General features: G+C 47.9%; 2 protein-coding genes across 4 annotated transcripts in view; one reads left to right on the top strand and one right to left on the bottom strand.

The window, feature by feature from the left end:
* WWOX (WW domain containing oxidoreductase) overlaps nt 1–19,654 on the top strand; it is a 918,520-nt gene extending 898,866 nt beyond the window's left edge. Inside the window, exon 8 of the mRNA XM_081806336.1 lies at nt 18,096–19,654. Within this exon, the coding sequence (XP_081662462.1) occupies nt 18,096–18,179 (84 nt within the window). The 3' untranslated portion in view covers nt 18,180–19,654. The remainder of the gene's footprint in view (nt 1–18,095) is intronic.
* The window catches only part of MAF (MAF bZIP transcription factor), a 337,857-nt gene that overhangs the window by 23,806 nt on the left and 294,157 nt on the right, over nt 1–19,894 (bottom strand). The window lies entirely within an intron of this gene.

Below are 19,894 nucleotides of genomic sequence, written 5' to 3'. Positions count from 1 at the left end.
TACTTTGGGATGCTCTGGGGGAATCCTCAAAGTAACTGGCGGTCAATTCACCTCTATTTCACTTACTCTGGAGGATGTTTGGCCCGTGGGAATGTAAGCCCAAGAGAGAAGCCACATATAGGATAAAGAGAAAAGAGATTTTTTTCCAAATGTGAGCCTCAGATTGAAAGCCACTGGGGCAGCTGCTCTGTGAGCCTGGATTTGCATTAAGCTGCTTCCTCCCACACAGGTGACTCTCTAGGGTAAGTTACAGGAGGAACTGATTTAATTGGTGTTGGCCGACAATTCCTCACTGCAGTGCTGGTGGGCGGGGGCGGGGGAGCCAACCTCTAGAAATACCTGACCATGCAGGGTTGCTATAAGTATTAAATCATAATGGAGAAAAATGCCGAGGACCACAGGTACCCGGTGAGTGGTGCTAGCAGCAAGCATAGTCCTGATGGTGGCTACTGTTTGAACTCTTTCTGACACTGGGCTTCAGCTGCAGAGGGAAGGGCAAGAAGCACCCTGTCCCATTCCCTACGGCCGGTCAAGCCTCCCCAGAACTCAGGTGTCCTTCCTGTCCCTCTCCCAAGATTCCCTCCTCAGTAGTGCCAGCACCTCCACCTGGAACACCCCGGAAGCCCAGCCGGGTCCCCAAACCCTGACACTCCCGTAGCCCATCCTAGCTGGACCTTGGCTGGTGAGGTCATAAGTGGGCTTCAACAAGTAGAAGAAGATCTTCGAATCGAGCACCTGACTTTCAAATGGAGTCACTTCCTGGCATCTCTCCCTGCCGTACTCCCAGCCCAGCTGGCCCTCTTGGTCAGACGAATGCTGGGACATCAAAGGGTTCTGGTAAGCCAGCCTAGCCAATGTCCACGTGTCAGCACAGGTGGTGGTATCCTCTTCCTGGGGTCTCCTTTCCCTCCCTCTCCCTTCTCCAGGTCCACCCAGGTGCACATCCTTCAAGACCCACATCCTGGGCAAAGACTGCCAGGTGGTTGATTCCCCAGGGTAAGTCCAGCCTTCCAGCCTTTGGGGCCCACCGACTCCTGCACATACTTCTCTAGGATGAAGCAAAGGTGCTGTTCAGTTTTATCTGTTCAGTCCTTCTGTTTGTTGCATTCATGCACGAGATCTTTGAGAACACAGACCGCAACTCAGTCACCCCTGGGCCCCCAGCCCCTTGCACAGTGTTGAGACACAGAAGGTGCTTGGAAAATGTGTGCAATAAATTAATGAATGCTCTAGCTGAGGCCAGCCCCTGGGGCCACACGAGATGCTCTAGTCTTTTTCCTTGCCGACCAAGCCTGGCTTCTCCACGCACCTCTCCTCGTCTCCCTGTTATCTAGATCCCCAGCATTCCCTATTGAACACGTGGCAGCAGATTGTAGCTCCTTCTTATTAGGAGTTAAAAAAAAAAAAGTACATGCCATCTCCAATGACTCCAAGCCCTCCAGGGACAACCTATGTGAGGTTTACAGCGATAGGGAGCATGCGAGGACATTTCTAATTAAATTCTTTAGTGCTTCTACTTGACCTCATTTCAACAGTGCCATAAATCTTAAAAAAAAAAAAAAACCAAAAAACCCTCAAATCCAAAATTTTAAATAATGCTTATGATTTGGTTTAGAACAGGGACTCTCCTTATTAATCCAGGAGGTGAACACACTTTGGTTGCCAGGGTGTATTTTAAGACAGGGTCAGTTAAAGGCCACTGACCATTTCAATTAAAATGTTTTCAAGGATTTCTAAATAATAAACTGATCTTGCCTATAATTACAGATGAAATAATAATTAAAAAACCCCTCATAATCCTGTGTGTAATGTTATGGCACGCTGTTGGTGTCCACGGACCAAGACAAATACCTCCGTGAGACAGGGAGCTGTGGAGACAATTAAAGTATAAATCCCAAGCACCCATTAACACCCAGGCTCTATTAGGCTGACTCTGTCTTTGGTCACATTAAAGCCCCATAGAATTTGCTAGTGGCTTGAAGGGAATGGTGTTGGTCCTTCTTAAATGAAAATGTAATTCCACTCTGTAAATCTCTGCTGTAATTGGTTAATAAGCATACACTTTGGCAAAGGAACCACTGGGAATGACTGGTGGGGGAAAGTCCCCCTCTTAATTCTCACTTCCCACAGTTCTTCTCGCTTAGGGGTTGTTCTCCTTTGCACATCTCCTGGGCTTTCGGAGTGTGGGGACCTGGAAACTCCAAGTACATTGGTTCCCACTCAGAGGCCACTCATGAGGCAGAATGGTGGCATCATTTCATCTGTCTCAACCTCAGCACTGTAGGCATTGGGTTGGACAATTCCTCCTTGCATGGAACTGTCCCGTGCGTCCTGGGGTGTTGAGCAGGGCCTGGGCGACTAGAGGACAGTAGTGATACCTTACCCTGTTGTGACAACACGAAGTGTTTGCAGATGTTGCCAAATGTCCCTTGGGGGCACCATCTCCGCACCGCCCCCCCCCCCCCACTGCAGTTAAGAACCACTGGTCTAGTCAGATGCTCCCATGTGCCTCAGTCTTAGCACCCTACAATGGTGACTCACGATAATGCAGTTCCTCTTCTTGGCTTGATTCTCTTCTGCCCTGGTTTCTATCCCCTTTTCCCCCCTTGGACTGTCCTCCCCTTCACGTTCTGCTCCTGCCTCTCTGTGCACAGCTTGTGGCTTCTGGGGTGTGACCTGTAGTCATGACTAAAGGCTCCTGAGCCTGAGCCAGTCTGAGGCTCTTCCTGCCAGGAGTCCCCTGTGACAGGCTGCCTACAGAGCTCAACCCTTGCCTCTGGTCCCCCTGGACAAAGTCTAGCCTCCGCTACCCCTGAAGGCAGCTTCGTAACTGCAAACCAGTTTCTCCCAGAATACGAGCTGCCCCTGGCTGGAAGACAGGTCACGATGTAACCTTTATGCTTCTTTCCAGGCTCTTGGAGAAAGGTATCCTCTCTCCTTAATTTTCAGGTTTCCACTGTATCTGATAGAGCCAGGGGCACCATAATTCACTCTGTCTTTTGGGTTTATTTTGAATGCTCAGTTTATTTCTTTTAAGAGTCTCTGGCCAGGTATTAGAGAAAATGAAACTTGGGCTGTTCTGTGAACTTGAGCTAAAATGTAACACTTGGTGCTGTTGCCAAACTGCTGGCATTCTTGCATCTGGGGCCTCGTGCCTTTGGTGGGGTGGGAGGCGGTACCAGGTGCAGGGCAGGGCAGGATGGTGCTCTGGAAATGGGCAGCGCGGTTGCAGGTTAAAATACAAGACACTGAATTTAATTGGAATTTCAGATAAGCAACAAATATTTTTTATATAAATATGTCCCATACAATATGGGCTATACCTACGCTAAAAAAATCATTTACCTGAAATGATAATTTAACTGAGCGTTTTTATTTTTACTTAATCTAGCCACTCTAGGCAGGCCAGATCTCTTTCTCTCAGGGGATGTTGGATCTGAACTTGACCCCACCCTACCCCTAGTTCCTCAGATTCCTCTGTGGACCTGGCCGTGATTGCTCTGAGCCCCCGCATGGCAGGTGGTCACCAGGGGGAAGTGAGGGCTCAAAGGGAACCCAGTGCAGATGCAATCTCATCCTGTCACATCCCGTTGCCCTGACCGTGCTGGCCACAGGGCCCGGAGATCTGGGTACCTTTCTAGGCTTGGCTCCTCACAGGCACTCCCTGGGTCACAACCCTGTTGTGGTTTGCCACTCTGTTCAAGGCAGTGTCCATGTGTGTTGTCTCACTGAAAAGTGAAAGGTTCAATCGAGGCTAATTTGGCTTGCAGCTCCTGATCTCGTAACTCAGTGTTCTACTGGATTCTCCCTCCACTGCTTCTGAAATTCTGCCCATCTGGGTTATCTGCATGCCTCCCCACCCCCCAGTGCTCCCATGTGCCGTGCAGCAGAAACGTCTGGTCACTCTTAGGTAGTGCCACCAACTACCTTGGTTTGCTCGGGACTGAGGGGTTTCCCGGAACTCAGGGCTATCCACGCTGTAACTGGTGAAGTTCTGGACAAACCAGGATGACGTGGTTGCCCACTGTGGAGGTTGTTGGCAGAGATCTCTGGGTACATGGTTTGCAGTGAGCAAACCTCCCAAATTCAAATGTCAACCCACTGAATGATAGGGTCCTTACTCAGACTCATACCAGGTTGGTGAATGAAAGTGAATTCTAGGCCCTCAACAAACAGCCTGCTCTTCAGTGTTGAATTGACCCTCACCTCCACCAAGAGGCCTTCCTGGACCATTCTGCCCAGGTAGCCCCAAGCCCTAAATTCCGATCAGGTCTTCATAGCATGCCTCACAATTGGTAGTCACATGTATACATATATTTTGGGGGTGGGGGAGTGGGGACCACTTGCTTGTTGTAGGTCCTCAATAGCCAATAAACTCCATGACGGCCACCAACAAATGTTTTGTTTATTGCTGAAACCCCAGAACTTAGAATCATCTTGGCACACTGCAGGTGCTCCAAAAATACCTATTGACTGAACAAATGGATGATTCAGTGCTTTGCAGTGCCAGGGGCAAGGGTCTAAGGAGGTGGGGCTGAAGAAATAGAGCCCCTGCCCTTAAAGGGTTGGAGGGCAAGACTGAGGTTTAAGCAGATGGTGCCAGCACAACGTGGAAGGTTTATGGAGGTACGAGGACCAGAGGGAGCTGTATGAAGCCATGTCCAAGAAGGCTCAGCAAAGGATTTGCCCAAATCATTGTTTTAAATGGATCATCAGGGATGGCCCAGGACTCCTTCCTCTCTTCTTGACAAAAACACTGTAGGGGGGAGAAATGTAAGGGCACTGGGGCATGGGGTGGCACTGGGGTTCAGGGTCCCATAGGGTGGATGTGAGTGAGGGAAGGCTATATATAAAAATTGACTTGGGGAGGTTGGACACACATCTGAGGCAAATTACGCCCAGGTCCATCCAGCAATCCTATTTAAAAAAAAAAAAAAAAGACTGGATTTCTTGGTTACCCATTTTCTGTCTTACCAAGATGTGCCAGATTCTTCTTATTCTCCACCTTCCTCACAGTTTGTCTGTATGGTGCCATTTTGACTAACCTCCTCATCGCACTCTGAAACCCACCACGACTCCCATCTGCCCCTCAGCCCTGCTCTGGCCAACAGCATCTTCCTCCTCTTCGAACTCTATCCTCTCAGTTTGCTGGGAAGCAAGGGGCACACCTATTTAAACATCTTATACCGATTTGTGCATGACTGCTTTGGGCTATCTAAATCTAAAGAGCAGTCTGATTTTTAAGAAGGAATCATTTACCTGTCTGAATTCCCATTGCTTGCAGGAGTCTAACCCCACCAATTCCACCAAAGCCACCATCTGGCCTTCTCCCTCGGCCTCGGTTCCAAAACCCCATTGGCGCCTCACACAGGCATTTTCTTAGGCAAAGTACAGATGTTGAATTCCTATGCCAAAGAGTGAAGGTTACCCAAACTGTAATTTTTATGCTCATCCATCCATCCATCCACCATTCAATACTTTCGACTGCCGACTGTGCCAGGTACCGTCTTAGCTTCCCAGATGGGTCCTGTTCTAATGGAACTCACATTCGGTAGACAGGAGGCAGAGTAAATAAACAAACAAAATCAATCGATAAACAAGAAAACATCAGCTAGTGGTAAGTGCTATGAAGAAAATACATCACCGTGGATAGAGCTCAATGGAGAAGTGGGAGGAGGGGACTGCTTTAGAATGAGGGGTCCGGGAAGGCCTCCCGGAGGTGGTGACATTTCAACCAAATCAGGAGTCAGCTCAGAAAGTGAGTCCAAAGGAGAAGAGCTGAAGAAGGAAAAAGCATCTTGGAATCGATGGCATCTCAACGGGGAGAGAAAATGAACCCCACATCCACAGAGAAGGCACCCCCAACTCCCCTTTGCTAATGCCGACGTGTACCATGGGAACCTGGCTTTCCCCTTGGCTCACCCAGTTGAATCCAGTCTGATTCAGTAACTGATACAGTAACTGACTCTTCTTTGCTGAGCTTTGTGAAATTAGGCACTTGGTGAACTGGCATTAGGGAGGAGGGAAGAGGGTTTTTGCCGCAACAGCCCAAAACAGTCTGCTGAAACGTTCCCCGAGGCACCACTTTCCCCAATGGAAGTAATGGGTGGCCATCTGCAAACTGCTTAGCCATCCTAACCACCATCAACCAACCCTCATTAGCTGCAGCTAGAACAAAGGCACCTTCCTGGAAGGCCCCATCGGTCAAAACAAAACAAAACAAAAGTTTTACCTGGATGCGCCTTAACTAACTCCCACTGGTGTCCTGTATCAAAGCCACACAATTGACAGAATGGAGGATGGGAGATACTGTTTCAGCACCCCCCAATCAAACACTTCTCGGCTGAAACAATTCTATTTAGAAAGCAGCCGCTGCCTATACATTTCTGGAATGAGCTAAAACTTTTCATTTCCTTCTAAGAGGGCTTGTAATGTTGGTTATTTTAAGGACATCTTAATAGTTCCTGCTTTACCCACCCAGTTTGGGACAGATTCTTGCTAATCTCAGTGTCTCCTAACACATAACAATTTTTTTTTTTTTTTGGTTTGTTTTATTCTGTCCCCAGGAAACTGCAAAGAAGGTTCACCCCTGGGCTTGGATTAATTCTGGTGTTAATTTATCTTATTTGGATCAGAAAACAAATGCACCACGTGTTCCATACACTGGGATTACTTTTGTTTTTTAAAATTAACTTCTCACGGTTAAGACATGCAGAGTTACATAGAAAGGGTTAACAGAGCCACTAAGAATTAAATGGTACTACCTGATCATAAATTTTGCTCTTTGTAATAAAGCAATTTTCTCTGCGTTGTAGCCTTACGAATATGATACAGTGTCTGAAATAATAACTCTATTTCAGGCAGCCCGCATTCTCCCCCTTCTCTCAGCTAAATTCTTACATGATTCCCCTGGTTTTACAAGTATTTTTAATAGGGTGGATGTTCCAGATTCTTCCACACAGTTAAATCCTTTCATAATCAGAGACTTGTTTTTCCATAGGAATTTAATTCCCTCTGCAGAACTGTAACGTGGGTTGGCCTGATCTGGTTTACATTTTCTGACATGTTTTCCTTCCCCTGAAGATTAACTTAACTATCACTTGGCTCCTTCTCAATCCTTTTCATCTCATTTTCACTTAAAAAAAAAAAAAAATCTGATTTCATTCAGTAGGGTATCTTACACTGTTGTGTGAAGATAGGGATTTTAGTTCTGGGAACAAGGTGGGTTCCTGCCAAGTGTTTCTCACTTGGATTCTAGATGATGCTCAGATTGTCTGGTATTAACATGAGTCCAGGATTCTTTAAAAACAACAACAATCCAGCTTGATGAGATGAATGTCTCTATTAAGCATGAAGTCAAGTCAATAAAATTTTACCTAAAAATGCAGTCGTGTTAGTCATTTATCATTAGGTACAAAACACACTGAATTTGGTAAAACAATAAAAAAATTTTTTTTTAATTATCCAGAATTCTGTTAACTCCTTTCTTTAGACCCTTTTTCATGCCTTAGGATTCAGCTAAGAAAAATCTCCTCTTTGGAGATCTAGTTGGTTCCTTATTACTTCATCTTTCTTCCTTCCTTCCTTCCTTCTTCCATCATAGAGCTAATTACAGCTTGCACTTGTTTTATTCTTTGTTTGGTCTGTCTTTGCCACTATTCTATGTTCTATGAGCCTGTAACATAACGGTTGCCACGCTTACTGAACCCAGACCAGTGCCTGACACAAAGCAGGTGCTTAATAAATGGTAAATTAATAATCATAAAAAAAAAAAAGGCAGGCCCCAGAGGGGGCAATTTTCTACTCAATTCTCTGACCTGGCTTCCTACATTAACTGAATTGGCCAGTGACCAGCATGGTCTCATCGGTCTATTTCCAATCAGTGATGAACTCTCAATGCTCTGCTGCTGCCCTTTTAGAAGCAGAGGTGTCCACAGATGCTCCCTCCCGGGTGGGGAAATGCTCCCCCAATCCCAGGCCTCCTGGGTCCCTCCTTCCATGGGTCAGGCTCCGGTGCTTGGCACTCTGAACACACACATTTCTCAGGGCTGTGTAAACCTTGCAGAGGAAGCCATCCAAAGAAGAGAGAGCTTCAGGCCCAATCCCCCACCAGGATTTGCGTGCCTCCACGCACGAGCCGATCTGCAGAGAGTAGCAAGCGTCAAGGAGACCACTCAGCAGCTCAGCTTTCTCCAGTTTGCTGGAAGACAGTGGAAAAGTCACCTGATGTCTTTGGCCATCAGCCTTTCGATTGTCACAATGAGGGGCTTGGACTACATAAATTCCGTATTATTTCCCTGTAATGCCCTAGCCTTTTGCAATTGCTTATGTTATACTGAGTGGCTGCATTTCTTCCCCAGGTGGGAATCAGCCCTTACACTGGTGCTCAGAGGACACTCTGCATCTGAGTGGTGGGAGCAGTTAAAGCCCGTAATTCCATGATGATGAGCACCAGGTCTGAGGTTCTTGAACAATTCATGTCTATTTATAGAGAATCTGGGATCCCATCCAGCAGTCCTGCCGATTGCATCAACCAAATAATAAATGTGCTTGAGAAATCCGTTATGTGTCAATTCCAGGAGCCTGGGTTAGCAGCTCAGCTCTCACGGCTTGCTAGTCTGGCTGGCCTTCATAGGGTGACCAACCATCGTGGTTTGCTGGGGACTGGGTGGATTCCCAGAACTCAAGCCTTTCAATGCTAAAACCGGCACAGTGCCAAACACCCAGCAATCGGTAACCCAGCTCTACTTATCTCTAATAATGCTATAATTATCACATCATCATCATCACCACTGATTAAGAGCCTACCATGTGTTACCTTTTACGAGGACTTTACCAGTATCATGGGATCTTCACAACAACACTTATGATATTAGAATCATGCCATTTCACAGATGATGAGACTAAGGCCCAGAAAGGTTACACAACTTTCTCAAGGTCACAAGGCTACTGAGCATCAGAATACGCAATCATTTCAAATCAGGAATTTGAAAACTGACTGGGTGTTTTATGACATCAAGGAATGATCGTTAACTGTTGTGGATGTGATATTATTATTATGGTTACTGTTTTTTAAAAGTCTGTATCTTATTTACTGATGAAAAAAATCAAATAAAACCCATGTCCGTTAAGTCTTATCAGGCTCAAATCCCCATGAGTGATCTCCGCCAGTGCCAATCCCGAGGATCACAATAATGTACAAAGTTTCAAACCCAGAGGCTCATGCTGGGTCTGCCCCTAACAAAACAAGTGATCTTGGGGGAGTCACTTTGTCCCTTTCTTCCTCTAAATTAAGTAGCTTGGTGTGATTATTTCCATGCCCCGTTTTTCTGTGTGATTATCAGGCTGAATGATGGTAGTTACCTGGGTCTGGTGGGACAGTTTTCTACACGAGGGTTCTTTAATAGAATATAGACTGTGCCCAATATATATTTTCCAGTTTGCCTGGTTTTAGACAATCTTCATCACAAATATATTTTTTTTTCTAGGAGAAAAGTCTTGATATTCAAACTTCTTAGTGTTTATTTGGTTAGCAGTGGAATCTTTTCTTCAAATGAAATATTCCCAGATGCCTAACTTTATAAAACCTTTTAAAGCGAGTTGTTCTCATCTAAAGGAGAGCCAAGAATCCCCAAAATAGCATCTTTTGGAAACTTCCTGGTCTATGGCATCCTGGCCAGCATAAATCTAACAAGATTGAAAGAAATACTCAGTAATGCAATGATTATGTCTCTATAAAGTAGGGTCAGCAAACTTTGTGGAAAGGGCTGAACAGTAAATATTTTAGGCTCTGTGGGCCATAAGGTGTCTGTCTCCTCAATTTGTAGCATAAACACAGACAATCCATAAAAGAATGGATGTGGCCAAGTTCCCATATAATTTTATTTATAGGCACAAATGTGAATTTCATATACTTTTCAAGCGCCACAAAATATTCGCCCCGCTCCCTCCCTGACCACTTGAAAATGTAAAAACTATTCGTCGTTGGTGGGCCATATGAAAACAGGTGGCGGGCCTGACTTGGCGCATGGGCCGCTGTGTGTGGATCCGTTGTAAAGCCTACTCATTCACAGGACACACTAAAAGGTACCAGTAGCCTCGTTTCAAGTCTGGCCTCTAAGAGTTACTCTCTGCACATTTGTGGGAGAGCTTTGCAAGCCCTCAAGGCCTCAGCTTCCTCAGATGTAAGAGGGGAGTAAAATAAACCTATATACGGCCAGGGATACATGGGGAGTCTCTGTACTTCCCACTCAGTTTTGCAGTGAGCCTAAAACCGTTCTTAACTATAAACTCTACTTTAAAGATAAATAAATAAAGCCTACCTCGTGAGTTTATTGTTAGGATGAAATGATTTAAGATGATAAAAACTCTCTGCACCTGGTGGGCATTCTTAAACTGTCATTACCCAGCTCTCCTGGAAACTAGGGACCTGCCCTTCTTGGCCTTACTCCTGATTAACCTTCAAAGAGCAGCGACCCTGGTGCGCCAGAGCCCTGGAGCAAGGAACCTGGATCCGGGGCGGGTTTTGGCAGAATGAGCTGACCTAGAATCAGTGCGGATGAAACTTACAAGTGTACCCGCCCCGCCGCCCCCCCCCCCACCTCATGACTGGCTGAACTCCGGGGCCTTTCCCCTGGGAGACAAGCTTGTTTGCCTTTCTTCTGCAACTTTTCCCAAAGGTCTGGGCAATGTTCGCTTAAGTATCTTTATCACTGTTGCCTCCAACTCCTGCCCTAGATTCCCCATCTTGGCCATGAGAGCTATATATAATCCCTGCTGAGGTTCCCGTGGCCTTCCTCCTCCAGCCACCTGCCTGGAAGGTGGGGGTCCCATAGCACTCTTCCCCCCCTTCATTTCTCCACTCCTTTACCCTCTGCCCCACTGAGCTGCCTCTTCTCTGGGCAGCTCTCTGGCCTCGAAATGTGGAGTGTCCACTGCTCCTGGGGGTACATTTCTGGACTGGCTGGCCGTGTCCAGCTTGTCCTGTCTGCAGGAACTGGGGTCTGGGCTATCACTCTTCCTGCTCAGAGTCTTGTTTAGTGGCTTTAGATCTCTGTATTGTCATCGCCGAAAGACTCCTGGTGGGTCTTCTCCTTTCTTCTCTCCCTCAACCCCCACCTAAACTCTGCACAGGAGGGATGGCTCTGTGCATTCTAAATTCAAGGCACATACCTATCCTCAGTCAAGTTCATCCTGCCCCTCCCATGTTGTTCAACATCACTAGCCATCAGGGAAATTCAAATCAAAACCACACTGAGATACCACCTTACACCAGTTAGAATGGCAAACATTAACAAGGCAGGAAACAACAAATGTTGGAGAGGATGCGGAGAAAGGGGAACCCTTTTACGCTGTTGGTGGGAATGCAAGTTGGTACAGTCACTTTGGAAAACAGTATGGAGGTTCCTCAAAAAGTTAAAAATAGAGCTACCCTATGACTCAGCAATTGCACTACTGGGTATTTACCCCAAAGACACAGATGTAGTGAAAAGAAGGACCATATGCACCCCAATATTCATAGCAGCAATGTCCATGATAGCCAAACTGTGCAAAGAGCTGAGATGCCCTTCAACAGATGAATGGATAAAGAAGATGTGGTCCATATATACAATGGAATATTAGTCAGCCATCAGAAAGGATGAATACCTACCATTTACATCGCCATGGATGGGACTGGAGGGGATTATGCTAAGTGAAATAAGTCAAGCAGAGAAAGACAATTATCATATGGTTTTACTTATATGTGGAACATAAGGAATAACACGGAGGACATTAGGAGAAGGAAAGGAAAAATGAAGGGGGAGAAACTGGAGGGGGAGACGAACCAGGAGAGACTGTGGACTCCGGGAAACAAACTGAGGGTTTCAGAGGGGACGGGGATGGGGGGATGGGTTAGCCTGGTGATGGGTATAAAGGAGGGCACGAATCGCGTGGAGCACTGGGTGTTATACGCAAACAATGAATCATGGAACACTACATCAAAAACTAATGAAGTACTGTATGGTGACTAACATACATAATAAAAAAATAAAAACAACTCTCATTTTACTTTTCTTTTTGTTTAAAAACTAGAGCACATCCTGTATATTTACATTACAGAAGTAACCCATATGCCTTATTCAAAGTGCAAAAAAGTTGAAGAGAAAAATAATCAACCATACCCTTATCCAACATTTTGAAATAACTTCCTACCGAAGGATTTAGAGGTATTGCTGGGATTATAGTAGTGGATGCTGTCTAGTCATTTAACTCAGCAACGCTACTATTTTTCCGTTATTACTCTCTTAGTGAGCATCACTCTATGACTTCGTAATATTTCAACCAGGAATCACATTCTGTTTTATTTAATCATCTCCATTTTATTGAACATTTGTTTCCAGTTTCCACCATTATAAATAATACTCAAAACAATATATTTGTGCATTGATGATTTTTATTGTATCTTAAATTACTTATTTATGGTTGACTGCTACAGGTAGAATAACTACAAGAACATCTGAAAGGTACTTATGTGTTTTTTAAGGGAAAAGCATTGTCAGGGTGTGTGCTGAATGATGTGGTCACTGCTGACTTTCTGCGTTTTCCCGGCTAGTCGAGAATCTTGGTCTTGGGCTGCTCCCCCAGAAGCATCCTCAAGAAAATTCCCGGTCAGCTTGCCACCCTGACACCAAACCACGATCTTTCCTTCCCTTTAGCTTAGTTGGCTGCAAACTCTACCAGATCAACTACATGGACCAACTTTTGTTTCGGAACATAAATACCAGCTCAACCATTCGTCATTTCGCCTGACCTTTCTGAGTACATCAACTTGTCTCTGATCTATAGCAAAACCTAACCGCTTTGTTTTAAGAGAAATTCCAAGAAGGGAATCCCCAGATCAGCTTTAGCCTGGTAAGTGAAGCTATAATACTGCACTGTGAAAACCTTGGGGGGATCAAGCAGTCACATTGCTCTGGCCCCTTGTCTGCCACTGTTCACTGGTAGTTTCATGTGTCCTGAAAACGTCTTCTTTCTGAACATCCCAAGGGCCAGATTGCTTCCAGGAATCCTGTATCCAATTGGGTGACTGCACGTACACTCCCTCAAGTGCATCCTCCCATAGCCACGTATCTGGCTGACTTCAGAAAAGCATGAACTGATCTTGGTTTTGGCTCAGGTCACGATCTCATGGGTCCTGAGGCTGAGCCCCACATGGGGCTCCATACTCAGCAGGGAGTCTGCTTAAGATCCTCTCTCTCTGCCCTCCCCCGCTCACTCTCTCTCTCTCTAAAATAAGTAAATCCAAAAAAAAAAAAAAAAAAGGTTGGCTTTTGCCTTTTCTGTCAAATAGCCCCACTGGCTCTTTGCGCCAACCTGTAGCACTCCCTCGGTGGGACTGGTCTGCAGCGGAAGATTCCGGGGCACGACGGTTATCAGAAGTGACTAGGGTGCCCTCTATTCTCATTCTGGGAGACAGCAACCTCCTGTGTCAAGTGACAGCAGTGTAATTCGCTACCTGCCTCCTTTTCAGAATGAGTAAAAACCCGATCCATCCAGAAAATCCATCTGGAACTGATCTCCATGCTTTTATATTTAGGCAGCATTTACCTTACGGAAATATCAGATTTGCTTTACTGCCAGAAAGGGCCTTGGAGCTCATCTTGAGAGCCTGTTGGAGGTTTTAGCTGGGGGTCACAGGCAGCCACTTCTAAACCCTTGCCTGATGGGCTGTCCTTGGTCTGGGGAAAGATCGTCTTGGAGTGGCGGCACAGATTTGGGAGGGAAGGTGGCCTCTGGGGCTGTGAAGACCGCCCCCGGCCAGCTATGCTCCCTGTCCTCACCTGTCGGTGGGAAGAAGAGACGCATCTGCCAAGCGCTCTGCATGGCACTTGGCACGAGAGGTGACCAACGCTGAGAATCATTATCGTCGGCTAGGTGGGTCCCCTGGTGAACTGCGGCAGCCAAGACGATGACCAACGTAGGCAGGTCACCATCCCAACCCAAAGAGCATCCATTTTACTCTTGCACTTCACAGGTGAGGACAGTGACCTACAGGTGACTCGGTGGCTGACCTGAGGTCATGTTAGGACTTACACTCAGCTCTCCTGACCCAAAGCCCACTGTTCCTTCTGGTACCGTGCACTGCCTGCCAAAAATTCAGGCCACCATCTTGCCCTCCGGACAAGGACACACCAGGAGGTGGCTGAGTTGACCGTACGGAGATGGGCAAGTCACATGCCCACCGAGGTCTTAGCCATGGACGTGGGTCTCTGGGCTGGGACAGCTGGGTTTCCCTAGCAACCTGACCTCCCTTTCTGAGTTCCGGACACCGCTTCCCGGGTCTGTTCAACAACCCCCCACGGGCACAGGAGGCAGACGCACCTTTCTCTGCAAACCGTCTGGAGGACATTTTGACAATACACTTTTAAGCCTGAAAAAACTCCCCATTGGTGCTCACATGCATCTACACAGGAGATAAAATGTCATAGAACGTTTCAAACAAAGAGCACACGTAAAAACTGTCGCGCTCCGAATAAGGTCTGTCGCTTGGCGAATAGTGTACCCCGATGTTCATTTCCTGATTTTGCTAGTGTACTGTGGTTATATGAGATATTATCATTGCAGGGAGTCGAGACCTTTCTGTACTATTTTTGCTACCTCTTGTGACTCTAAAATTATTTCAAGATTAAAAAAAAAAATTCAACATACAAGTCCCCGTGCTTTGCCCCGTTCTTCCAGAAATTATCCTAAGGAAATAAAGATGCATACAGAAACAGCCCTAACATCCACCATAGGAAGTTTTAAAGGAAATTCTCAGGCAGCTAGTCAATGGAGAGTGCGGAGCCTAAGTCACCCCGTGGTGAGGACAGTGATCACAGTGAGGGGTGAACGTCAGCGCGGCTGGGCTTTGCAATGTTGTATCTGGGGGACCTTACACGAGCTTTTTAGCATCTCTGCCCCTTGGACTCCTCATCTGTGAAATGAATATCAGGTTTACCTTGTGGCATCGTTGGTGTTGAATCTATACCTGTAAAGCATGTGCAGAACAGCATCTGACACCTTTATGTGCTCAATAAACATGAGCTATTACCATGTTGAGGAACACTAATGATAGGAGAAATTGTTGCTATTAGTGAAAACTGGGGACTCTAAAACTGTATTTATAGTACCGACGGGCACAGAGATGCATGAAGCAGTGACTGTAAGGTCTCCCCGCGGCGTCACAAGTGTTTGTCTTCAGGTGGTGCTTCTTTGTTTCCCTCTTTACGCTCTTCTACGATTTCTAAAAATAATTCAATAGCGCTAGGGTTTTGAACTTTTAAAGGAGGATAAAAGGTGACCCTTGGTTAAAATGAGTGGATACGTGACGACCTCTCAGCTGCTCTGCCTGGAAGCTCAGCCACACAGTGACTTCTGTGTGACCTGTTGAGCCCCGGACATCAGTTTCTGAGATGCCCGTACTCCCTAAGGAAGGAGGAGTGGGGTGTAAGTCTCCAGGGTGCACGGTTATTTGCTGTTGCCAATACAATACCCATGCTGGCTGTGAGCCCCGGGGGCCCCAAGCGCACGCAGTCTGCCCATAAAACATGGGCCATGCTTGGGAGACTGGGGAGATGCAGCGTCTAGAGAGCTGGCCCCGGCAGGATGATCGGTCACCTGCCGCAGTCTCCACACTCCCATTCCCATCCCCAGACAGGAGACTCCGAGGGACACAGGCTAACCGACGGGGTTGCACCCCACGCTGCTCCAGGGAGACCTTTCTGGGGCCCAATCCCATTTTCTTCTTTTTTTCTTTATGCTTTCCTCTTCTCTCCTGTAATGGAGCCAACCCACAGTGGCTGGGCTTCTCTCCTCGGGCCTGGTTGTTCTCATGAAGGTCTCTCGTGGGCACTTGTGGGCACTCAAGCCTCCTATTCATCCTTGTCCAGGGTTCTGGCTCCTTCTCTAACCCTATCGATGACCCTCAGCAGGCTCTGGAAGAGGAACAAGGAGCCGCTGGGCCCTGGGGGTGCAGAGGAATTTAGGGGTCAGGCCCCAGCAGGGCTGCCGTGGTTAGTTAGGCCAGGCGGGAACACAGAGGGCTTGTGTGACCTAAATAGACACCCCCGGTCCCTTCAAGAGGCTGCCCCCACCCTGGCAAGAACACACTAATGAAGCCCCTTTCCAGCCTAAGGTCTTCGAGCCTGCACGAGGCCCAGACTCAGACTGCCAAGGGGTGGTGCCACTTGGCAAGAGGAGTGGAGAGAAGATGGGGGGACATGGCCTCAGAGCTGACCCCCCATTTCTGGAGGACACCACACCAGGCTAAAAGGAAAGAGATCCCCCCAGATCTCATTCTGGAGGTTAAAATTTCTCTCCATTCTATGCCCTCAACGAACATCCCCTAACTCCTGGATGGGTGCCCACTTGGGGCACTTCTCCACTTCAAAGTCCCCAGTGGCTTTTCCAGGGCATTTGGAATAAAAGCCAAGTCTTTACCAGGCTTATTGCTTCCTGCCTCCTCTTGATTTGCCCTCTCCCTTCCTCCAGCAGCTCTAGTCCCTTTGGCCTCCTTTTTGCTCCTTCTACGTGCCAGGTTCCTTCCCAAGGCAGGGCCTTTGCAAATGCTGTTCCTACGCCCGGACAACCTGCCTCCCCTACCTTCTCCCCCACCGACCCCACCCCACAGCATGGATTCCTTCTGCACCCCATCACTAGAAGGTGGGCTCCAAGACAACCAAGTTTGTCTATGCTGTCCACACATCTCCCCAGTGCTAAGAACAGGGCAGGGCAGGTAGTAGATGCTGAAGGAGACCATGGAAGAGAGAGGTTTTCACTCAGTGGCTCTTTGTTGCATGTGAAAACTTGCTTCCCTAGAGAAGGTGGAGTCTGTGCTGGTGCCTTGGGGTGGCGGGGGCAGGGTGGGAGTATATCACTGCAATCCGGTGCATTGGCTCGCAGGTCCCGTGGGTCTCCCCTGCCAGCACCTCGCAGGGCACTTGGGCCTAGGTGAGAGGAGCTAAGACCGGAATCAGGGCAGGGACGATGGGAAGGAGCAGAGCGAACAGGCTGAAGACAGCGTGAGCTCTGCCAAGGAGGAGGGTTACTACAACCAGACTCAGCAAACAGCCTCACTGCAGACTGTCCCAGGGAAGGTCACATCACCCTGAAAGGCTGCATGTGAGGGTCATGCTACCTGCCCTGCCTGCTTGGAAGAGGATCTCCTAATTCTGTGCATGTTTTCATCTCTACAGCGGAGAAGAACTGGGGGAGGGCATGTACTTTCTAAATGACTTGTTTCTGTAGAATTATTCATTTCTAACTTTTCAAAAGAAGCAACATTGTCCGAAAGATGCCAAGGTGTTAACAGGGAGGGGCCGGGCATCCTGCCCACCCCCACCCCCCGGAGGCACCGCCCATAAACACTGAGGTTTGGCTGAGAGCCTCCGAGTAGGACCGCAGAGGCCCAGGCAGACTGCTGGGCTAGGAGCGATGATGTGCTCCAGTCCTCCCTGGCCAGGCCTCTAGTTGTGGGTGGGGAGGGAAAAATGTCGGTGGCCTTGCCCCAGCCTAAAAGGGTCCCGTAGGAGGGACAGACACGAGATAAATAAAGGACAACACTGAGCAGGACTACTACAGAAATGGCCCAAGGTACCCAGGGGAGGTTACGTTTTAATTCTAATGGGGATGGGGGAGCAGGTGTCAGGGAAGATGCTGTGCTGGTGGACTTGAAACCATGAAGATGATTTAGCCAGAGGCCTGTGTGAGAAGGGTGGTCCTGGCGGAAAAACAACAAACAAGTGAAAGCAGGCACAGGTGACTCAATGTGTGCATTGTGGGAAAATGGCCCAGAGCATGTGGGACCCTCCCTCGGGCCAGGTGCTTTGTGGGAAAATAGCGGCCCAGAACATGGTAGGCACCAGTGCATTGTGGGAACTTCCTGCACAGAGCTTGAGATAAGGGGGTCCAAGTAGCTGGGCTGGAGACATGGGCATAGGTTATTTACTACAGTTGGATTTTTTCCTGCCCCCCCCTTCCCTTATTTGTTTTTTTCCTCTTTAATACTTATCATCCATTAAAAGCCTGCATGCACTTGACTCATTTATCTTAATCCTTATTGTCTGTTTTACCACCAGAAGAGGAGCTCTAGCAGGACTAGGACTTTGCCATATTTGAACTGTATCCCCTACACTTCTTGGCACAGAGAAGGCGCTGGATAAAGGGCTGGTAAGTAAATGAGCTCTGAGGGTCATCCTCGGACCAACATCACCCGGGGAAGGTAGCATCGTTGCCTGATGGCCTTGGGTGTCATGTAAACAAACGTTCTTCATTTTACGACTTATTCTAAGAACCCACACTGGCACAGTACTCGCTGGCATCCAGTCTGTGACTTCGTGGATGATACTGCTTAGAGCAAGGCCAAGCGGAGAAAAAAAAAAAAAAAAAGAACACTTTGAAAGAAAGCTCTTAGTGTGGCAGAGTGCAGAGGGCAAGGTCCAGGTGGGAAACACCCAAGACTGACAGGCCCAGATGGACATTCTGCAAAGATGACTCAGGCAACAGTCTAGTGTGCCAGGACAAGGGAGCAGGGTAGAGAGGCTGTTCTAAGGGTCCAGGGGACAAAATAGGGGGTGAGCTAAGGGAGTGTGGTGAGGAGCAGTGGGATGGAGGGAGCTGGCAGGTCCTGATCAGGTGTGGAAGCTGGGACGGGGCGCGGGGGGCCGTACCATAGCTCCTACCTGTATCTGCCCAGGACCTTCCATACAGTAGGTGCTCAGGAAATATGCAGTGAGGGACTCAGTGAGGAGATGGATGAATCACATAATCCTCTGGGGCTTCTCATGCCCCCATCGAAGAGGCAGTTAGACAAGGGCCAGGGGCATGGCAGAGGGCCGGCCAGCCCCACCTGCACCGCAGTCACGGAGGGACTCGCTTCTGGCCAGCCCTCGGGGGCTTTGCAGAGCGACAGGTTCACAGGATGGGAAGGTCCCACGGCAGACAGGGAAGTGATGAGGACAGGGTCTGGCCTCAAAGACAATTTCTTTGACACTCCTATTAGCCCTGTCTAGACTAACCAGCTTCTCTCCTGACAGTGGAAAGGAGGTAGCAAGGACTCTGCTTCTCCTTAAGTTGCTCACATGGACCTGTCAGGAGCCATTCCAGATGGGCTGCGGGAAACATCCTGAACGAACGTGAGACTCAGTGTTTCTCCCTCCCAGGAGGGGTGAGCACAGCACAGCGGATGCTTCTTTAGAGAGAAACCAGTTCCCCTCAACCCCATTCCACAGTCACACACAGCACAGAATAACAATTCCGGGGGAGGACTCACATTTGTGGGACCCCTACTATGGACCACATATACAACACGAGATTTATGTGTTACGATGTCAGTGCAGGATGGGTGTTTTTTGCAGATGAAGCATCTGAGGTTTGAGAGTTGAGCTCCTTAGCTAAGGCCATACAACCAGTAAGTATCAGAACTGGAATTTGAACCTAGCTCTTCAACATTGTAAAACTCATGTTCTAATACAGCCTTTGGCTCCATCCAAAATAGTCCTCTGGGCTCTGTGCCTAAAGCAATAGAAAATGTAGACCAAGGACATCAGACTTGGGACAGAAATATTCTGGGACATTTTTGCGGCTAAATGCTCTGGACCTCAGGAGAAAGCCTTCAGACGAAATCTGTGAGGACAAGGGCCTGGGCAGACATCTCCTCTGTTCATTCAACCCCCCAGGGAAGGGTGCTCCAGGCAGAGGGTACAGCATGTGCCAAAGCATGGAAATGTGTTCGTTGTCGCCGGAGCAGAGCCAGCAAATGAGGGAGTGGTAGGAGGTGTGGCCAGAGGGATGGACTGTATTGCCGGACCCTTACTATCATTCTCTTCCTTCTGGAGTAGAATCTGCCCTGAAAAAGGACTCAGGGACTGCACTCCCT

Source organism: Leptonychotes weddellii, chromosome 16 (genome assembly GCF_054177405.1).
Source record: "Leptonychotes weddellii isolate Sample4059 chromosome 16, ASM5417740v2, whole genome shotgun sequence".
Lineage (NCBI taxonomy): Eukaryota > Metazoa > Chordata > Mammalia > Carnivora > Phocidae > Leptonychotes > Leptonychotes weddellii.
Note: the sequence above shows the minus strand (reverse complement) of the source record. Positions and strands in the feature narration are given on the sequence as shown.